Source organism: Rhinatrema bivittatum, chromosome 7 (assembly GCF_901001135.1).
Source record: "Rhinatrema bivittatum chromosome 7, aRhiBiv1.1, whole genome shotgun sequence".
NCBI lineage: Eukaryota > Metazoa > Chordata > Amphibia > Gymnophiona > Rhinatrematidae > Rhinatrema > Rhinatrema bivittatum.
Window position 1 is genome coordinate 78,493,118 of NC_042621.1, and position 21,708 is coordinate 78,514,825.

The window sequence follows — 21,708 nt, forward strand, 5'->3', positions numbered from 1 at the left end:
GACGCAGATAGGTGTGAAGGGTTCCTAGCTGTCACCCTTCAAAGGGGGAAATGTAGAATAGTGAATTGCATATATCCTGCACATGTATCTATAGCACTATGAAGCACTAAGATCACTGAGCTTACCAGAGAATCAGCCAGCATGGATGACATCATTCCTGGGAGGACGGAACTAACTTGGTCTATTCTACTGATAACAAAAGGCTCCTGGCCTAAAGTAAGAGCACGCAAACGTACACATGCTAAAATATATATCGATTGGCTATTAAAGGTAATGGGTGTGGATTATGCAGATGTCTGGTATCAGCAAACCCAGAACTCTTATAAGGCTAAGCACACACGTTAGAGCACTGAGCAGATTCTGAATTGTACACCTTTGCTTTGTATCACCTTCTGCTCCATAGAGGAACATTTCGCCTTCCTCTATTATTAATAAACCCCTTTCTCTATAACTGAAGCTGGTATTCATTACGTTATCAGATAGAGGTAAGCCCTCTTTTAACATCACCGATATTAGTATTGATACCGGCATCGGGTCGAGCACCGGCATCGGTGATATCACCGGCATCGGCACGATCGCCGAATATAGGTGTCTGTTTCTTCAAGGCCTGGATCACCGCTTGTCTTATAAAAATCGACAATTTCTGCGATACAGTTGGGGTAGATGTATGCGGTGGCTGTGTGGGTGTTGATAATACCTCCACAGATCCCTGGGTAGGTTCGATCGATGATGCAGGCCCGGACGCTGGTAGTGGAGTTTCCTGATGCTTTTGTCGTTTAGCGGTCGGTTCTCCCGGGGAGAGGGTTAACGCTGGCGTCGTTGTGTGTCGATGTCGGTGCCTATGTTTGGGCCTATGCTTGACTACCGCCCTTATCAATGCCGTCAAAGTCGATGGCGATGCTTGATCTCCCGATCCTTCCAGACGACCTTTTTTCAGCAAAACCTTTTTGGAGACTCCTGCGGGGGACGATTTTGTCGATGTTGAAAGAGAAGGAAGAAGCTGAAGGTGAAAGAGGTGTTCCATTTTTTCCTAAGTTTTCTTCCTTTGGGAGTCATCTCTGCACACTGAGGGCAGGATGAAACATCACGTTTGTCTCCTAAACAGAGAACACACTCAAGGTGTGGATCTGTTATGGACATTGTCCGATTACACTTCGGACATTTTTTAAATCCTGAAGCCATCTTTTCACCAACAGCCGTCGATGAAAAAAGGGAAAAAATTTGGGAGAGTTTTTACTTAAAAGTAAAAACAAGACTATAATTTCTCACCGTCCAGTGGAAATGAGAGAAAGAGATCCCGTTGGGAGAAAAATATTTAGCAAAAACAATGACTTTTCAGTCAATAAGTCTGTGAGAAAACTCACAAGGCTCCTATCTCCGCGATGCTTACAGCAGCACGGAAAAACGAAGACTGAAGAGAGACCCCTGTGGCACAGAATATCATGGCATGCTGGGCATGCTCAGTGGCCTCACAGTGCCAGTCAAAAGTTTCTAGAAACTTTGACAGAAAGTTTTCCCGCAATAAGGCTCCGTCAGTGACGTCACCCATGTGTGAGGACTAGCATCCTGCTTAACCTGGGATAAAACAGAATATAAAAATCTAAATAAAAAATAAAATATAAAATTAAATAATTTTAAATAACCCTGATGAGTACCCCTATGTAAATGAAATATATCTAAGAACAAACCATTAACAAATAAGTGTGCATGGGGTGAGGTACATAAAAGTTGCACCATCCCAAGAAATTTAGAACCAACACCAAACCATACGAAAACCTTAAATAATTTCATTGAACTCTATCAAATGCCTTCTTGACATCTAACGATAAAGCCACCATAGGGGTCTGAGTCTCCACTTCAGTCAATATATGACATGACAAAATAACCTAGAATTATCCGAGGCCATTCTATTCTTCATGAAACCACATTGATCCCTATGAATGATGACATCTAAAACCTTACTCAATCTAGTGGCTTGAATCTTAGCATAAAAATTACGATGTATGTTCACGAGTGAAATGGTCCTATAATTTTGAACTAGAAGAGGATCTTTCCCTGGCTTCTCCAACACAACTATTTTTGCTTCCAGAAAAGAGCCATTGGTCCTCATATCTGTCTGAAAAACATTAAAAAAAGATGTAATCTGGGAGCTAAAATGGACAGAAAGATTTATAAAATTCCACTGGGAGGCCATCCATACCACATGCTTTACCAAAATTCAGACCTGCTATGGATGGCATGTAAGTTTTAAAATAAAAAAATCTGTGCTAGTCAGCAGGGTTTGAAGGGTCAAGGCTAATAGGGTAAAAAAAAGGAAGGTTAATTAGTGGGGTTAGGAAGTTGGAGTCTTTACCTGGGCGAACTGGGAAAACTGTTAATAGCTTCGGCATGCGTATCTAATAAAATCCCCCCACTTACATGGCAGAGCCAGCATTTGCGCATGTCCATACAAAATTGCGAGCACATGTATGTGCATACTGCCGATTTTATATCATATGCTTAAATGTTGTAAAAAGGCCACATCCATTCGTGCAAACTGCCATACGTGTGTACATCTACGCCCGCGCGGCTGTTTAAGTTACCAGCATACTGTAAAAAAACAGGGCACACTAAAATACCACAATGAAATGATAAAAAAATATTAACAAAACAAAAAAAGGAAATGAAAATGTCCATGCATGCATCTATTTTGCTTATGAGATGAAAATCCCTTTTATTTTCTTATATAAATTAAGGTAATTCTCTGAAAACTCATCATAGTAGGAACTAGTGTACCTCTCTTCAAAATGATATTCATCTTTCTGCAATACCAGTATAACTGGCATATAAGTGCAATTTAAGTAAACATATAGTCCAAGAAAACTGTAATTGATACCTACCTCTGGAAGATTTAAAGTGGTTGAGTTATCCTTTTTAATTTTTTGTTCTAATGCTCCAGCGTTATCAGATGAGTTCTGTGTTATTATGAAAAAAAAGAAAAGCACTCTACTTTCATGAACAAAGTGAAAGATGATAATATGGTAACGCTTATAATTTGACTATTATATTTTCAAATTTAACATTAAGACATCACAATGCTTCAACTTCATAGTAATATTTTTCTGATATGGATTTCACCTTGGATACTTTAGCTGAGGGATCTGATTGGCTGAATGCCCTCTTGTACTTAATTAAGTCACTTCATTACTGCTCAACTTAATACATTAATGATTGCATAGAAATATATTAGGCATTAATTTATATTCCTTAACAAAAGCACTGTATTACTGTTACATTAAGTTTAAACAAAGTTATTCTCTAATTTTGTATTGATGGAAAAAAATATTCAGGCCTTTTTAAATTCCAGGTGCTGGTGTTATGTGTATTACACATAGAATGTACATAGCAGATTGTTAATTTAGCCTCTTTTGGCAAATAAATCTCTTATATGTCAGAGATATCTGCCAGTCCCTGGTGCTTCAATTGGGCCTTTAGCAAACTGAAAAACAAAGGTGCACTACATTTAAAACTAAAGTACTGAGAAGTGAGACCTTGGGGTGATAGTGTCTGATGCAAGATATCAAAACTGTATGATATGGCATTGGCCAGAGTCAGAGGGATGCTAAGATGCATAGGGAGAGATATAACCAGCAGAAAAAAAGATGATATAGGTCATTGGTGAGGCCTCAGTTAGACTACTGTGTTCAGTTCTGGAGGCCATATTTCAGAAAGAATACAGATAGGCTATCAAAATGATGTGGGGTCTGCACTAAAAGCCATATGACAAGGGTGTCCAACTCCGATTCTCAAGAGTCACAGACAGGTCTGCTTTTCTAGATATCCACAATGAATATGTGTAAGATGATTTTATATGCACTGCCTCCACTGCATGCAAATATATTTTATGCAAATTCATTATGGATACCCTGAAAACCAGACCTGTTTGTGGCTCTTGAGGACTAGAGTTGGCCACCTCTGCCATATGAGATATAACTTAAGTACCTAAATATGTACAATCTAGAAGAAAATAGAGACAAGGGGAATATCTGAAAGGTATTAACGCACAGGAAACAAACCTTTTTCACTGGAAAAGAAGTTGTAGACCTAGGAGTCATGACATGAAGCTACAGGAGAGCGCACTCAGGAATAACCTTAGAATCTGCCAGATTCACAGAAAAAGAGGGTGGGGATGGATGCTTGGAATACCCTTCCAGAGGAAGCTGTAGCTTATTCCATATTCAGTAAGCCAGCAAGTGGATTAGTTATCCAGTTAAAATTAGCAAGATAACCTGCCATGGATAGTCAGGGAGACAAGGCTCCTGCTGAATGTACTAGACTACAGTAATCCAGGTCATTTAGCTCAGCTTCTGAATATATTCAGTTAAAGTTCTTTAACCTGGTTTTCCAGGTTATTGGTGATTGGTAGAGGAGGCCAGAGCAAAGATTTCAATAAATGCGTATGTGTGAAGTGGGGGGGAATGGGATTCTGGGCTACTATAGCTTTCTTCTATTTATTTTTGGTGGGAGAGATGAAAGTATTTTGGGGGGTGTGTGTGGGGGGGGGGAAATCAGCCTGCTGGACCAGAAGAAGGTTGGTTTTTTTTTGTCTTTTAAATTTACTTGGCTATATTTTGAATATAGCTACCGTAGGTAGATTTAAAGTTATCCGGGTACATGTAGCCAGATAACTTTAGACCTGTTCTGAGCACAAACAGACTTAGCTGGCTAAGCTTAGCTGGACAGCAATGATATTCGATACCACCCAGTTAAATTTAATCCCCATCCCGGGAACACCTCTTTTTTTTTATCCGGATAAATTAATAACTTGCCTGGCAAAAACGTATCTGCTCAGGAGGGGGACATATTAAAAACTCCTGAACCTAACTGGACAAACTATTTTAGTTTTATTTCCAAAATGGTAATGGAATTAAAAATACATGTGGGATACAGAGAGGATCTCTTGTGGGAAGACAAGAGGAATGAAGCACTGGGGTAACCTGCGTAGAACAGCGAGTCTAGCCCACAACACTATGCTTCCAGGAAGGCACTGGAAGTAACCTGCAAGGAGCAACACTGGAAATGCCTTGTGCTTCCTAGAGGACATTCAAATAAAAGTAGTGGTACACAACACTAACACAACAAACTACAGATGCAAATCTGCAAACAAAAAATTTGGAATCTTCATTAGAAAAAATGAACAAGGAAAAACAAGGAGTGGAACTAAGATTGAATGCGCTTGAAACCTGCCATCAAAGGTTTACAAAAACAGAGATATTACACAACAAGAGATTAGAGATGATTGAGAATCAACAAAAGTACTTAAACTTAAGAGTACTCAATTTTCCTAAGCTCAATCTAGTCTCACCCTTGGACATGTTTAAGGAATATTTATCATGTATATTGAAATGGCCTGAGAAATCAATGCCTACTATATCTAAAATATACTATGTGGATATTAAGAGTAATACAGCTGAGGGAAAGAAAGAGGAGGGATTGTCATTAAATTTATCAGAAGTGTTAGAAATGACGTTAGAATCAAAAATTGAGGATAGAACTACCCTACATGTTAGTTTTGTTTTTGCAACAGATAGGGATGCTATATTCAGATTGTTTATGAAGAAAAGAACAGAACTCTTCCACGGTGGAAAGATCTGGGTTTACCCAGATCTTTCCAGAACAACTCAATTAAGGAGAACAAAATTCCTAGAATTAAGAACAGACGTGGAAAGTAAAGGAGGGAAAATGATTGTAAAATATCCATGTAGGTGTGAAGTTTGGAGAAATGGTCAAAAATATGTTTATTTTGAGATAACACAGTTAAAAAAGTTTCTTGAATCTTCCCCCCCGTGAAAATTAGCAACAGGAACGAAGCAAAAAAAAAAAATATCTAGGTTTGTCTTTTCCTTTTTCAATTGTAAAAGGTATTCCTGTTTTCCTTAAACCGCTCAAATTTCTTTCTCAATCCTGGAGCATTACCTCTCACATTTCTTACTGCAGATTAGAGATATATACCTCAGTTATTATTGATAACAGTATGGAAAATCTGTAACCAATTGTTTATTTTCTTCTATGTAAGATTGTTAAAATCAGCATAAATAAAAAATTAAAAAAAAAAAAAGTAGTGGTATAATTGAATTGGGCCTCAGGAAAGCTGGGGAACCTGCGCAGAATGACCACAGGTAAACCTAAGCATGGGGAAGCAAGTTTTAGGCATGCTTGGGAGGATATGGAGTGGTAGGAAAATGGTTGAAATGTCAGTTAAAAGATATTGGGAAAAAGAGATGGTATAGCATTGCATATAAGAACTCATGTGATGCTGCCAAAGTGCACGCAAATCAATTGGGAAGATTTGATGGACCATTTCGGTCTTTATCTGCTTTCATTCACTAACGGCACACATAAAAACACGGAGATACGCGTGTGGCTGGACTGCGCGCATGCCAGGGGGGAATTTTAAAGGCCAAGGCCACATGCAGATCTCCATGTACGTGCCGAAGACTGGCTCGAATCAAAAGGGGCGGGCGCCGGCCGGGAGAGTGTCATTTGGCACTGTCCCGGTGAAGCATACGCTGGCAGCCGGCTGGCGTGAACAACTTACTTCTGCTTGGAGGAGCAGGTAAGTTGTGAAACATAAAAAAAAGGTTAGTTAGGGGGAAGTTTAGAGGTCGGGGAGGTAGGGGAAAAGAAGGAAGGTTAGGTAGGGGGATAGGGAACTGGCCGAAGGCTCAATCGTGCTGCCATGCGTGTTTTAAAAATTCTCCCTGCGCGCACGCGAGTGGGCACCTGTGTGCACTGATACAAAATCAGGGTGCGCGCAGGTATTGTATTTTATAACATGTGCGTGGCGACGCAGGCATGTTATAAAATCGGTGCGTCCCTTTAAAAATTTACCCCATATTACTATCAGGCCGATTCAGTAAAGTCTGCGGGAGAGCGGACGAACGCCCGCTCTCCTGGCGCGCGCACCGGCCCCTCGCCAGTGCGCGCGATGCAGTATTCAAATTAGGTGGTGCGGTAGAAACGGGGAAAAGGAGGCGCTAGGGACACTAGCGCGTCCCTAGTGCCTCCTTTTGACCCGGCGCGGCGGCTGTCAGCAGGTTTGATAGCCGACGCTCAATTTTGCCGGCATTGGTTCTCGAGCCCGCTGACAGCCACGGGCTTGGAAACCGGACGCCGGCAAAATTGAGCGTCCGGTTTTCGGCCGACAGCCGCCGGCCCAATTTAAAATTTTTTTTATTTTTTTTTACTTTTTACAACATTCGGGGCCTCCGACTTAATATCGCCATGATATTAAATCGGAGGGTGCACAGAAAAGCAGTTTTTACTGCTTTTCTGTGCACTTTCCCGGTGCTGGAAAAAATTAGCGCCTACCTTTGGGTAGGCGCTAATTTCTGAAAGTAAAATGTGCGGCTTGGCTGCACATTTTACTTTCTGTATCCTGCGCGCATACCTAATAGGGCCATCAACATGCATTTGCATGTTGAGGGCGCTATTAGCTGCCGCGGGTTGGACGCGCGTTTTCCTCCCCTTACTGAATAAGGGGTAAGGGAAAACGCACATCCAAGAGCAGGCTAACAGTGCGCTCCATCGGCCTGCATGTTACTAATTGTTAGGAACTTTTAAAATTTTGTGGTAAAATCTGAATTGATTCCCAGTATGCCACTATAAATAAATACATTTAATTGGATCATAGGTTAGCCTGCTATCATCAATAAATATACTGCATAATTGGGGAAAATGTGACAAAACTTACTAGATTCTGAGGCAAAGTTGTTTCCACAAAAGATACTTTCTTATCTGTTGGAGCTGTTCGTTGTCTTGGTTTAGGTATCTAAGAATTAAAAGACATATATAATTTTATTACTATGCATCATACATTTTTAGCATTGCTTTGAAACCGTTTCTTATTATCTATGTACATACTCAAATATTTACTAAATCAAAGTTACTGCACAGTATACATAGGAAAAAAATCATTTATTTCATTTTTCTTACTTTTTTTTGTTGCATTTTTAAATTTCAGTTGGTTTTATTAGGAAACAAAACAAATGCTCATTTCTATTGCATACAGAGACATTTTTTTAAAATAATTCATTTAACTTTCATTTATATTCTACTTTTCTTGAAAAGTTCAGATCACATTTAATACAGTAACAAAATATAAAAATGCAAAAATAATTTCAATGTAATCATAACAAACATATTATAGAAAATATCAGATCATAAAATACTGAAAGCTATCCTAAGAATAAAAGCCAGTCATAATAAAATAAAAAAATAAGCCCAGAACTAGAATCCCTATAGAAGATTTTTCCATATTCTTTGCATCACAGTTCACTGCGAAATATTAACATAACTATCCAAGAAGTATGGAGTTTGGGAGCAAAATATGTGGTTCTCATTGTAAAGCATCTGAACGCTTCTCTCATCTCTTTCATTGAAAGAAATCTTATCCTGGTTTAATTTTGGTGAGCTAATGTAAGTTTTCTGGAGGTCATGATTCTATCAACATGTTTTAATTAGCAGTCTAACTCACTGGTATTTCTAGAAGCACAGTCCAGATGTATTCCACACATTAAGAAAGGTGGAAAGAAGGCAAAACAATTACTGGCATGGTTAAAAGGGGAGGTGAAAGAAGCTATTTTAGCCAAAAGATCTTCATTCAAAAATTGGAAGAAGGATCCAACAGAAGAAAATAGGATAAACATTGGCAAGTTAAATGTAAGACATTGATAAGACAGGCTAAGAGAGAATTTGAAAAGAAGTTGGCTGTAGAGGCAAAAACTCACAGTAAAAACTTTTAAAAATATATCCGAAGCAGAAAGCCTGTGAGGGAGTCAGTAGGACCGTTAGATGATCGAGGGGTTAAAGGGGCACTTAGAGAATATAAGGCCATCGCGGAAAGATTAAATGATTTCTTTGCTTCGGTGTTTACTGAAGAGGATGTTGGGGAGGTACCCGTAATGGAGAAGGTTTTCATGGGTAATGATTCAGATGGACTGAATCAAATCACGGTGAACCTAGAAGATGTGGTAGGCCTGATTGACAAACCGAAGAGTAGTAAATCACCTGGACCAGATGGTATACACCCCAGAGTTCTGAAGGAACTAAAAAATGAAATTTCAGACCTATTAGTAAAAATTTGTAACTTATCATTAAAATCATCCATTGTACCTGAAGACTGGAGGATAGCAAACGTAACCCCAATATTTAAAAAGGGCTCCAGGGGCGATCCGGGAAACTACAGACCAGTTAGCCTGACTTCAGAGCCAGGAAAAATAGTGGAAAGTGTTCTAAACATCAAAATCACAGAACATATAGAAAGACATGGTTTAATGGAACAAAGTCAGCATGGCTTTACCCAGGGCAAGTCTTGCCTCACAAATCTGCTTCACTTTTTTGAAGGAGTTAATAAACATGTGGATAAAGGTGAACCGGTAGATATAGTATACTTGGATTTTCAGACGGCGTTTGACAAAGTTCCTCATGAGAGGCTTCTAGGAAAAGTAAAAAGTCATGGGATAGGTGGCGATGTCCTTTCGTGGATTGCAAACTGGCTAAAAGACAGGAAGCAGAGAGAAGGATTAAATGGGCAATTTTCTCAGTGGAAGGGAGTGGACACTGGAGTGCCTCAGGGATCTGTATTGGGACCCTTACTGTTCAATATATTTATAAATGATCTGGAAAGAAATACGAGTGAGATAAACAAATTTGCAGATGACACAAAATTGTTCAGAGTAGTTAAATCACAAGCAGATTGTGATAAATTGCAGGAAGACCTTGTGAGACTGGAAAATTAGGCATCCAAATGGCAGATGAAATTTAATGTGGATAAGTGCAAGGTGATGCATATAAGGAAAAATAACCCATGCTATAATTACACAATGTTGGGTTCCATATTAGGTGCTACAACCCAAGAAAGAGATCTAGGTGTCATAGTGGATAACACATTGAAATCGTCGGTACAGTGTGCTGCGGCAGTCAAAAAAGCAAACAGAATGTTGGGAATTATTAGAAAAGGAATGGTGAATAAAACGGAAAATGTCATAATGCCTCCGTAATGCTCCATGGTGAGACCGCACCTTGAATACTGTGTACAATTCTGGTCACCGCATCTCAAAAAAGATATAATTGCGATGGAGAAGGTACAGAGAAGGGCTACCAAAATAATAAGGGGAATGGAACAGCTCCCCTATGAGGAAAGACTAAAGAGGTTAGGACTTTTCAGCTTGGAGAAGAGACGACTGAGGGGGGATATGATAGAGGTGTTTAAAATCACGAGAGGTCTAGAACGGGTAGATGTGAATCGGTTATTTACTCTTTCGGATAGTAGAAAGACTAGGGGGCACTCCATGAAGTTAGCATGGGGCACATTTAAAACTAATCGGAGAAAGTTCTTTTTTACTCAACGCACAATTAAACTCTGGAATTTGTTGCCTGAGGATGTGGTTAGTGCAGTTAGTATAGCTGTGTTTAAAAAAGGATTGGATAAGTTCTTGGAGGAGAAGTCCATTACCTGCTATTAAGTTCACTTAGAGAATAGCCACTGCCATTAGCAATGGTTACATGGAATAGACTTAGTTTTTGGGTACTTGCCAGGTTCTTACGGCCTGGATTGGCCACTGTTGGAAACAGGATGCTGGGCTTCATGGGCCCTTGGTCTGACCCAGTATGGCATTTTCTTATGTTCTTATGTTCTTACATTTATTAACTTATTTGTTTTAGAGTTAGGTTTACAAACATGACCCCATTTTATTTGCAAGAGTCAGTTTAGGAAGAGCCAACACCCTTCGGTTGGGCTTTTCAGTAACAATGTGCTGATATTTTTTATATAAAATAACTTTTACAAATAAAACTAACATTTTATCAGTGATATCTAAATTAGTTCTGGATCCATGAATTATGCAAGCGTGTTGTGTTTGTTATATAATCCATAACTTTAAGAGATGAACAAAATTCCCAAAGTCCTATCTATTTAAGAGTTGGGGATGAGAGAGAAATGTTCAGATTTGATTTCAGGATTAACAAACATCCGATCCCAGTTAAGACATGCCTCTATATTTAACATGATTAACAGATTAAACCAAACTGAAGAAAATATTTTTTTCACTCAACGCACAATTAAGCTGTGGAATTTGTTGCCAGAAGAAGTAGTCACAGTCACAAACATTGAGGTTGATCTTTAAAAAGTACGCCGGATTTTATAAGATACGCGCGTAGCCATGCGTATCTTATAAAATCCGGGGTTGGCGTGCGCAAGGCTGTGCAAAATCGGCAGCTTGCGCGCGCCGAGCCGTGCAGCCTGCCTCCGTTCCCTCCACGTCCCCCCAACTTCCCCTCCCTAACCCACCCCCCGGTCCTACCTTTGTTGGATAAGTTACGCTTGCTTGAAGCAGGCGTAACTTGCACGCGCCACCTCAATCCCCCGGCACAGGCCGCAGTACCGGGGGACTCGGGACCGCCTTCCCGGCCCACCCCCGAACCGTCGCCATGCCCCCGGACCCGCCCCAGACCGCCCCCTGACATGCCCCCAGACATGCTCCCTCCCGCCCCTTTTACGAAGCCACGGGACTTACGCGCATCTCGGGGCTTTGCGCGCGCCGGCGGCCTATGCAAAATAGGCGCTCTGGCGTGCGAGTGCCCTGCGCGCATAAATCTGGGAGGATTTATGCACGCAGGGCTTTTAAAATCTAGCCCATAGGTTTAAAAGAGGTTGAACAAATTCCTGGGGGAAAAGTGAATAACCAGTTATTAACTAGGTGACTCTGGGAAACCCGGTATTTGCTGCTAGGAGTGAACAACAAGAAACTGGATCTATGTTTTGTGATGGGCCACTGTCAGACCCAGCATGCACTTCTGTTCTTATGTTAACAAAGCTACATTGCTAAATTATCTAAGTTCCCTGCTACAATTGAGGAACCAGAACTGAAATATGATCTTTTGTCCCTATTCTCACTTAAAAATAATTTAGAAGACAACCTACACTGTCTTGTCCAGAAGTGCTGACATTCTGTGGCATTTTCATGTTTTTTAGATATATTACAATAGCACTCTGCTATGGTGAGATGGATTTCACTGAGGACGATTGTGAATGGGATGCTATAAATTGCCAGCATATATGAATCGATAGCAGTACATATATTTTACATAGGAGATCTTTGACAAGTTAGTAATAAAGAAGATTTTCATTGTGGAAGTCAAAAGCAACATAGCCATGTAAATGAATTTAATAGAGGTGCCACAATCTAGGGAACAATTTTGATCAACATTTTTTCAATAATCTCTCCAGAAATAGGAACCCCACACACATTTCCAATAGTGTACATTATTCATTAACAGACAAACAGGTCTGAGATGTTTAAACAGTGCAAATAAAGTACAGAGCCAAATGCAAAAAGCCCTGAAAGCTTGCAAATGAAAATAGTTGTTAGTGTGATTAAGGTATTACTTATACTCTATTTTGTTTTATGTTTAACACATTTTTATACTGTTAGAGGTTTTTATTTTCTGAGACTTAATACTTGGCATTTTAAAATTATTTTGCACATTTCAAGATCTTGACAGAGTTGAAACACTTTAAATATTATGATTTACTAAGTTTTAAGAATATTGCAAAAGTAAAATTATACTGCAAAATGAGCAAGGATGAAAAATAAAATGCTGTCACATTTCAATGGGCCGGATTTTAAAAGCTCTATGCGCAGGCGCACGCATGTTATAAAATCGGGGGTCGGTGTTCGTAAGGGGGTGCACACTAGTGCATCTTGTACGTGCCGATGCCTGCGGCCTTCCCCCTAATCTAACCTTCCCACCCCTTCCCCTAACCTATTCCCCCCTCCCCAGCCCTATCCTAAACCCCTCCAAAATTTTATTTTACCTTCTGCGCATGGCTCCGGGCAGGCACAGGTTGCATGCGCTGGCAGCCTGCCAGCACACGATCCCCTCCCCCCGGCACAGCAGCCCCACCGCGCTATATTCAAGACAGAGGACAGATTATTGTTTTGGTCCCTAGGAACTAAGAAATATACATACACACACACACTTTATATGCATAAATTCTATATACTTGTGCAAATATATTTGTCTCTAGATATAAAGTCATCTGAGGAGATATATTTGAGCTACAGGGAGGGAAGAATGGCTGATGCTACTAAGAGGGGAAATCTCTGATGGCTCATGAGTGGGGTCTGAGGATTATTATTATTTTTGTATTTTATTTAAAAAGTATTTATTACCCACCCCTCTGATAAAATATAGAGTGGGGTACAATATAACAGTCACGGTGGTCAAAGATATCTATTTATTTAATTATTTTTTATATACCGACATTCAACATATGTTATCATATCGGTTTACACATAACAAATTAATAGGGTCATTTATCAAAATGCTATAAGGCGTTTTCGCATGCGATAAGGGCTTAACGCATGCGAAAATGCCTTTAACGCATGTGATAGCACATAACGTATGGTGTGATGCAAATCCGAAAAAGAGGAGTTAGGGGCGGGAGTGGGCTGGGTTAACCATTTTGCGAAGCTCTATTGCACGGCTTTAACGCCGATTTTAGCTACACCATTTTCAGTAGCGTTAAGCCGTGCGATAGCTCGCGTTAAGGCTTTATCGCAGTTAGCGATGTATTCTCAAATGCCTGTTGTAGTGGTTGGGAAGGGGATAGCCGAAAGTCCTTCAGAAAGTCTTTATTGGTTGCCCAAGGACTTTCGGCTATCCTCTTCCTTTATTCCTCACGGCTTTGTTAGACCATCTTCCTCTTAGTATTGAAGTAAGCCTCTTATTAGTTCATGGTCCACAAGGGTTCTTGTATCACCCAGACATGTTATCTGGAGAAGGGCCATTGTAAAGTGTGAAAACAGATGAAAAAAAAAAATAAAATTACTTACAATAGCTGATGAAACTGCAGCCTGCAACACTGGAGTCTGCAAATCTTCTTCTGTTGGTAATTTAACAGGTACTGGTTCTTCCTTTGGTAGGAAATCTGATAAGTCTGCTGTCACTAGAGATCCACTTGGTGGAAGATAAGAATACCTCCATTTCAAAATGACATTGATAGTGCCAGTGGATTGCCCCTCATAATTTGTGAGCTGAAAGGTTCCTGATAAAAATGAAAACAAACCATAATTCCATGTGCTGGCTATACTTCATGTAAAATAAAAAAAAAAGAAAATATTGGAAAGTTAGATCAAATAAATAACATTTTTATATAGTTTTACAAATACAGAGTCTGATTTATTAAGCACACTTCCCATAGACAAAGAACGGGAAAAAAGTCTTATGAAATCAGGCCCATAGCCTAAGAAAAGGTCACATACAATAATATCATGTTTGCTACTTTATAACAAACTAGCTGGGAACCAATTGTGTTATAAAGGAGATTTGCTACAATACCTGACTGATATAACAAATACCACATATGTACCATAAACACATAAAAACTATTATTGTAGATGCCAATTGAAAAAAAATTGAAATACCTTAATTTATTTTTAAAATTACTAGAAAACACTTTATATTATAGAAGGGCTGTCATATTATAGCGATGATAAGGAGTGGCCTTACTATCCCTTTTTAACCTGTATGGGACTAGATTAGATGCCTAGTCTATCCTAAAGCCCATACAGGGAGAGAGCTCTGTGGGCAGGATCCTTCTGCACAAGAAGAGCTCTGTGGACAAACCCTGCTGGACAGGTTAAGAGGCCCCCCACAACTTCAGGAGGAGCAGCTCCTGACCCTCTCTGATAAACTGTGTTTTGAGTATATTGCAAAGGCAGGCAATTATTGCTAGTATTATTTACTAATTATATTAATAAAAGTTGAAATTGAGAGAGATCCAAGATGGCTCCCTGAGCAGTCGCACCTACAGACGCTCCCAGAATTTTCCTATTGCCGCGATAATATTTCTTCTATTCGAAATGCCCCACAAGAGAAAGGGCAAGGTGAGGGTTTATCCACCGGAACCTTCACTTTTAGCTGGTCAGCGAGTCATCCCGCAATTTGTGACGCCCTTACCTCAAACCCGGGTCTTGAGCCCTGCTGGCGGGACAGGTAGAGGAGAACCGTCGCCGCCTGGGGAAGTATCATTGACCCCACCAACACCGCGAGAGTAGCCGAGGGCTACCGTTCCAAGCCCCGCCGAGCATACTGAGTCGCCTGCAGATGACATTGCAGTTTCGTCTCAGTTGGGTGGAAGCTTCGACGAGGCGGTGGATCAAGGGAGCGTACCACCCCCCTCCATGACCCCGGAAATCTCGGCAAGAAATGAGTAGGATGCCGAGAGAATACCCCAAGGACCATCAATGGGAGATGGAGAAAGTGGAGTTAGGGGAGGTATGAGAAGCCCCCTCCAGGTAAAAAGACCGGCTGTAATTACAATGGAGTCCTTATGGGACTTAATAGTTGGGATGAACAGGGTGGTAAATGAGTACACCCGAGAAACGGACGAAAACTCCTTAAAAATGTCTTCCTTGGAAAGTCAACTTAAAAGAGAGAGTGAAGAACAAACATACAATTTAGAGCAAGTGAAAAATGATTTAAAACAGTTATCTGAACTAAGTGTAATATCTTTGAAAGAACAAGCAGCCTCAATGCATAGGCTTGAGTCTGTGGAAAACTATCTAAGACATTTGAATTTAAGGGTTTTGAATTTCCCTAAGGTAGTCGGTGAACTACCATTAATAACATTTAAAAGATATCTAAAGGAAATTCTGAAAATACCGGAAGAGATGATACCAACGCCGAAGAAAATTCTTTTTTTGAAACAAAGACAAAGTCAGATCCAGATATTTATTTATTTTATTTATTTATTTCGGATTTTTATATACCGGCATTCGAGACCGCAGTCACATCATACTGGTTCACATCAAACAGGGGTGCATAGTAAAACATTAACTATAACAAAGGTGCGGAGAAAGGCAGTTACATTTAACAGGGTGACTAGAACTTGGCGAAGAAGGAAGAGAAAGGACAGGTTATTAATTCAAAAAGGCTAACGATAGTGGATGTAGTTGAGGGATGGCGTTGAGGTGTTAAATCATTTGGAGTCCGGGAATGCTTGTAAGAATATCCAGGTCTTTAGTCTTTTTTTGAAGGTTGAGATGCATGGTTCCAGTCTGAGATTAGGGGGGATGGAATTCCATAACGGTGGACTAGCTGTAGAGAATGCCCGATCTCTTAGCGTGCTGTGCCTGGTGGATTTGGACGGCGGTACCTGTAGCGATCCCTTGTATGCATCTCTTGTCGGTCTTGACGATTTATGTAGTCGGAGAGGGATCTGTAGGTCAATGGGAGCCAGTAGGTGGATGTTTTTGTATGTGGTAAGAATGGCCTTATATATTATTCTAAAGTGGATAGGTAACCAGTGGAGGCTCTTTAGGATGGGGGTTATGTGATCCCTTCTCCTGGTATTTGTCAGTATTCGAGCAGCTGCATTTTGCACCATCTGAAGTGGTTTGGTGTAAGAAGCAGGAAGGCCAAGTAGGATGGTGTTACAATAGTCTAATTTTGAGAATATGATTGCTTGCAGAATGGTTCTGAAGTCTTGGGCGTGGAAAAGAGGTCTAGTTCTTTTCAGCACTTGTAGTTGGTAGAAACAGTCTTTGGTGGTTTTGTTGATAGTGGCTTTAAAATTCAGGCGATTATCAATTAGGACTCCTAGGTCTCTCACTTGTGTGATTGTTGGCGTGGCTTGCTGTGTAGGGGTGATGGTGCTGTTCTCTGGGGCGATGAGCAGGAGTTCAGTTTTGCAGGAATTTAGTACCAGGTTTAGGCTGGTGAGAAGGAGTTTAATTTTTTGGAGGCATGTATCCCAGTAAGCCAGAGTTTTAGCGAAGGAATCCTTGATGGGGATCAGAACCTGGATATCATCCGCGTAGAGGAAATGTTTGAGGTTAAGGTCGGTGAGAAGTTGGCATAACGGTAGAAGATATATGTTAAATAAAGTAGGCGACAGGGAGGACCCCTGTGGGACTCCAACTGATGAGGGGTGTTGTGAAGATTCTTTGTTCTGTATCTTGACCTTGTATCCTCTATTGCTGAGAAAGGATATGAACCAGGAGAGTGCTGTGCCTGATATACCTATGGAGGCTAACTGGTTAATGAGTAGGGAATGATTAACGGTGTCAAAGGCTGACGAAAGGTCCAGTAGGATCAGTAGGAAGGCTTGTCCTTTATCAAGGCCCAGGATGAGGAAATGAGGAGGGACTCCGTGCTTCGTGTTTTGCGGAATCCGTATTGTGATGGGAATAGGAGATTATTTTCTTCAATGTAATTTGAGAGTCGGGTGTTCACCAATTTCTCCATGATCTTGGCTATGAAGGGGAGGTTGGCGATCGGTCGGTAGTTGTTTGGGTCATTAGGATCCAGATTAGGTTTCTTGAGTAGTGGTTTGAGAGAGGCCAGTTTGAGGTCATCTGGGTAGGATCCTTGTGTTATTGAGCAATTTATGATGTCTGACAAGGATTTGGAGATGGAGTCAGGAATTGATAGCAGTTTCGTGGGGATGTGATCCGATGGGTGAGAGGATGGTTTCATTTTCCGAAGAATACCTTGGATCTCGATGGAGGAAGTGAGTTCCAGTTCTTCTAAGCAAGTATTGTTGAAGGAGGTCTGAGTTGGGGTTGATGGAGAGAGGGTGTTAGGAGGGAGCTGAGTTAGAAGTTTGCTGATTTTGTTACTGAAGAATAGTGCTAGTTCTTCCGCTTTAGATTTGGCTTGGTTGTAAGCAATTTCTGGAGGGTTTATTTGTGTAAGGTTGGAAATGTAGCTAAAGAGGGCTTTAGCGTCAAAGACTAGGTCGTGGATCTTGGATGCGTAATAGTTCCTCTTGGATCTTAGAGTGTTGGATTTATATTGATGAAGAGTTGATTTGTAGATAGAGTGATGGTGCATGGGTTTTTACGCCATTTAGCCTCGTTTTGTCTTAGCAGTAGTTTAAGTTGTCTTAGCTCTAGGGTAAACCACGGTTGTCTTTTGGAGGAATTTGGGTGAGGTTTTTTTGTTGTTAGAGGGCATAGCTTGTTGGCAATAGATTCCGTGATATTGTTCCAAGATTGAAGAGCTGAGTTCGGATTGGTGAAGTCTACTTGGGGGAGATGAGTAGATAAGTGATTGCTAAGATCTTCTATGGAGCATGTTTTCCTGTAAGTGAAGCATGGAGATGGACTGATATCTTTTATTGAGAATAAGGTTGTTATGAGGGAGTGATCTGACCAAGGGACCTTCGTGCAACTGGGGTGCTGAACAGGTTTGATAGCAGTGTTGACAAAGATGAGGTCTAATGTATGGCCGGCTTTGTGTGTGGGTTTGTTAACTAGTTGGGTGAAACCTAATGCGGAGAATGCTGTGAGTAAGGCTTCGCAGTTGGGTGATAGTATGGAGTTGTCGACGTGCAAGTTGAAATCTCCTAAGATTAAAGCTGGGGCGTCCAGTTTGATAAGGGAGGTGGTTAGTTCGACCAGAGGAGAGGGGTCTGTTTCCAGGACACCTGGAGGAGCGTAGACAAGTAAAATTTGGAGTTTGTCTGATGAGAAGAAGCCGAATTCTAGTTTAGTGTCAGAATTGGTAGAGTGCTGAGTGAATCTGAGGTCTTTTTTTGTAGCCAGGAGGATTCCTCCTCCTTTTTTTTTTCCCCTGGCGAGGGATGGAGAAGAAGTCGTATGTCACTGTGGGTAGTTGGTTAATTATTGCAGTGTCTGAAGGTTTGAGCCAGGTCTCAGTAATTGCGCAAATATCCGGCTTCACATCGATGAGATAGTCGTTTAGTATTACTGATTTCTTGGTTAGGGATTGTGCATTGAATAAGGTTAATGAGAATAGTGTGAGGCCTAGCAGTTGGGTGATAGGAGAGATCATGATTGGGGAGAGGGATTTAAGGTTGTAGAGATGGGCCTGTCGAGTTGAATTTACTTTGGGAGGTGGACAATGTGGGAGGATTGGGATCGGGAGAGATGGAGACATTCTGAGAAGGCTGTGGCAGGCGAGTGATGTCAGCTGGTGAGGGTATGTAGTTTGCTATCCTTAAGGGGGCAGGGTGATTTAAGATGTTATTTGCTGTCCGAATGCTTGGGTGAATTTGTAGATGAGGAAGACGCGTTGCAGAGGGATACCGTCTGTTCAGTCCACAGTCCTCAGGGGCTGCACGAAGGGGTGCACAAAGGGGTGGGCCCCTTTGTCGCGCGCCAAAGGCGCGCGACGCCTAGACGGATGGGGCTTAAAGGTCTGCCGGGCTGACCCTGATTGGGTCGAAGGGCTTCCCGTGGGCGGGCCTTGTCGCGGTAGGCAGCCTTTCTTTTTTGCAGGTTTTAGTCTTTTTTTTGAGGAATTGAGCGCGGCTGGCGCTGGGGCCTCCCCGGAGTGGAAGGCGGGCACTGACCTGACCTTCCCCCGGCGGGGCTTGGGCGCCGGTCGCGCAGGTCTTCAGTCGCGGGCCGGGGACGGCGAAGAAAGGGAGATGGTGCCTCGGAGCGCGAAGATTTAAAGGTCCGCCGGGCTGACCCTGATTGGGTCGAAGGGCTTCCCGTGGGCGGGCCTTGTCGCGGTAGGCAGCCTTTCTTTTTTGCAGGTTTTAGTCTTTTTTTTTGAGGAATTGAGCGCGGCTGGCGCTGGGGCCTCCCCGGAGTGGAAGGCGGGCACTGACCTGACCTTCCCCCGGCGGGGCTTGGGCGCCGGTCGCGCAGGTCTTCAGTCGCGGGCCGGGGACGGCGAAGAAAGGGAGATGGCGCCTCGGAGCGCGAAGATTTAAAGGTCCGCCGGGCTGACCCTGATTGGGTCGAAGGGCTTCCCGTGGGCGGGCCTTGTCGCGGTAGGCAGCCTTTCTTTTTTGCAGGTTTTAGTCTTTTTTTTGAGGAATTGAGCGCGGCTGGCGCTGGGGCCTCCCCGGAGTGGAAGGTGGGCACTGACCTGACCTTCCCCCGGCGGGGCTTGGGCTCCGGTCGCACAGGTCTTCAGTCGCGGGCTGGGGACGGCGAAGAAAAAGATATCCCCGACAGGGGCTACGGGTGACTTTGAGAACTTGTCTGATTATCTAGCAAATTCAGGTCTGGAAGTACTGGAAAGACCGGTTTTGTTTGTTTCACTATATTCCGAATTTGATAAAGCTTTGATTATGAAATATTACTTTAAAGTGTTAAATATTACCTATTTGGGAGGGCTTGTCTGTATATTCCCTGATTTATCTAGAGTAACTCAGTTACAAAGGAGAGATTTCTTGAAAATGCGCCCAGAGGTTTGTACACTGGAGGGCGGATTTTAAACCCCCTGCTCGCGTAAATCTGGCCGGATTTACGCGAGCAGGGCCCTCCCGCGGCAGCGCGCCTATTTTGCATAGGCCGCTGGCGCGAGCAGAGCCCCGGAACGCGCGTAAGTCCCGGGGTTTTTGAAAAGGGGCGTGTTGGGGGTGGGGCCTAATGACACGCCGTTTCGGGGGGGCCGGGGCATGGCACCGGCCCGGGCACGTGGTCGAGGCCTCTGGACCAGCCCCCGGGTCGGATGATGGCGCACCAGCAGTCCGCTGGCGCGCGTTGATTTACGTCTGCTTTGGGCAGGCATAAATCACGAAATAAAGGTAAGGGGGGGTTTAGATAGGGCCAGGGGGGTGGGTTAGGCAGGGGAAGGGAGGGGAAGGGGAGGGCAGGCGAAAAGAAAGTTCCCTCCGAGGCCGCTCCGATTTCGGGTTACAGATAAAGCACAAGACTTTTAGACATAGTAACATAACATAGTAATGACAGAAGAAAAGAACCAAATGGTCCTTCCAGTCTGCCCAGCAAGCTTCCCAAGGTAGTATCTGCCGTGACATGCAGGTTACCCCCATGTTTATCTTAAGGGTAGTTACTGCTACTCTATGCAATTATCCCCAAGCCTTATGATAAGGTAGTAATATTTACAATCAAAATCAAGCAACTGTGAAACCCATAAAAAATTACTGCTAGCAACATTTTAACTAGGCGAGGAGCCTTCTTGAAGATGCTGCTTGACATGCTTTGCTTTTGGACTTTGCTGTGTAAGCAGTCCTGTACTATTTCCCTTATGTCTGCGTATCAGCACCCCAGATTGTAAAAGTCAGGGACCGTGTTGGGTGTCATCTGAATCCAATTCCCCTCGCCACTGAAGAGGAGAGTGATGTTGCAGTTCTGTCAAAAGCGTCAAGGCTTATTGGTTACGGGTAGTAATCTCCATGCCTTCTGTTAAGGGTAGTAACTGCCGCTCCGTGCAGGTTACTCCCAAGGTTATCAGTACACCTGACCATAAAGGTCAGAGACCTCGGTTGTTGTCTGAATCCAATTCCCCTTCTCCCCCCCCCTGCTGTCGAAGCAGAGGGCAATGTTGCAGTTGCGTCAAAAGCATCAAGACTTATTGGCTAAAGATAGTGATCTCCATGTGTTCAGTTAAGGGCAGTAACTGTCGCATCAAACAGGTTACCCCTTGCACCCTTTTCTTCATTTCCATCCTCTAGCCTTTAGAGATCCACAGTGTCTATCCTATATCACTTTGAATTCTTTGACTGTTTTGTCTTCACCACCTCCTCCAGAAGGACATGCCAGGGATCCACCACCCTATCTGTGAAGAAATATTTCCTGATATTGGTTCTGAGTCATCCTCCCTGGAGTTTCATTTTGTGACTCCTAGTTCTACTGTTTCCTTTCCAACGGAAAATGTTTGAAGTTCTTCTCGGCTTGGATTCTATGACAGTTATATTTATTTCTCATATGAGTTATGGAA

General features: G+C 42.3%; 1 protein-coding gene across 5 annotated transcripts in view; it reads right to left on the reverse strand.

The window, feature by feature from the left end:
- RPGRIP1L (RPGRIP1 like) overlaps positions 1 to 21,708 on the reverse strand; it is a 375,908-nt gene that overhangs the window by 99,514 nt on the left and 254,686 nt on the right. For all 5 annotated transcript variants that reach the window (XM_029608561.1, XM_029608562.1, XM_029608558.1 and 2 more), the window contains 3 exons: positions 13,878 to 14,089; positions 7,733 to 7,810; positions 2,880 to 2,954 (listed from right to left, as the gene is read on the reverse strand). In XM_029608561.1, the coding sequence (XP_029464421.1) occupies positions 2,880 to 2,954; positions 7,733 to 7,810; positions 13,878 to 14,089 (365 nt within the window). The remainder of the gene's footprint in view (positions 1 to 2,879; positions 2,955 to 7,732; positions 7,811 to 13,877; positions 14,090 to 21,708) is intronic.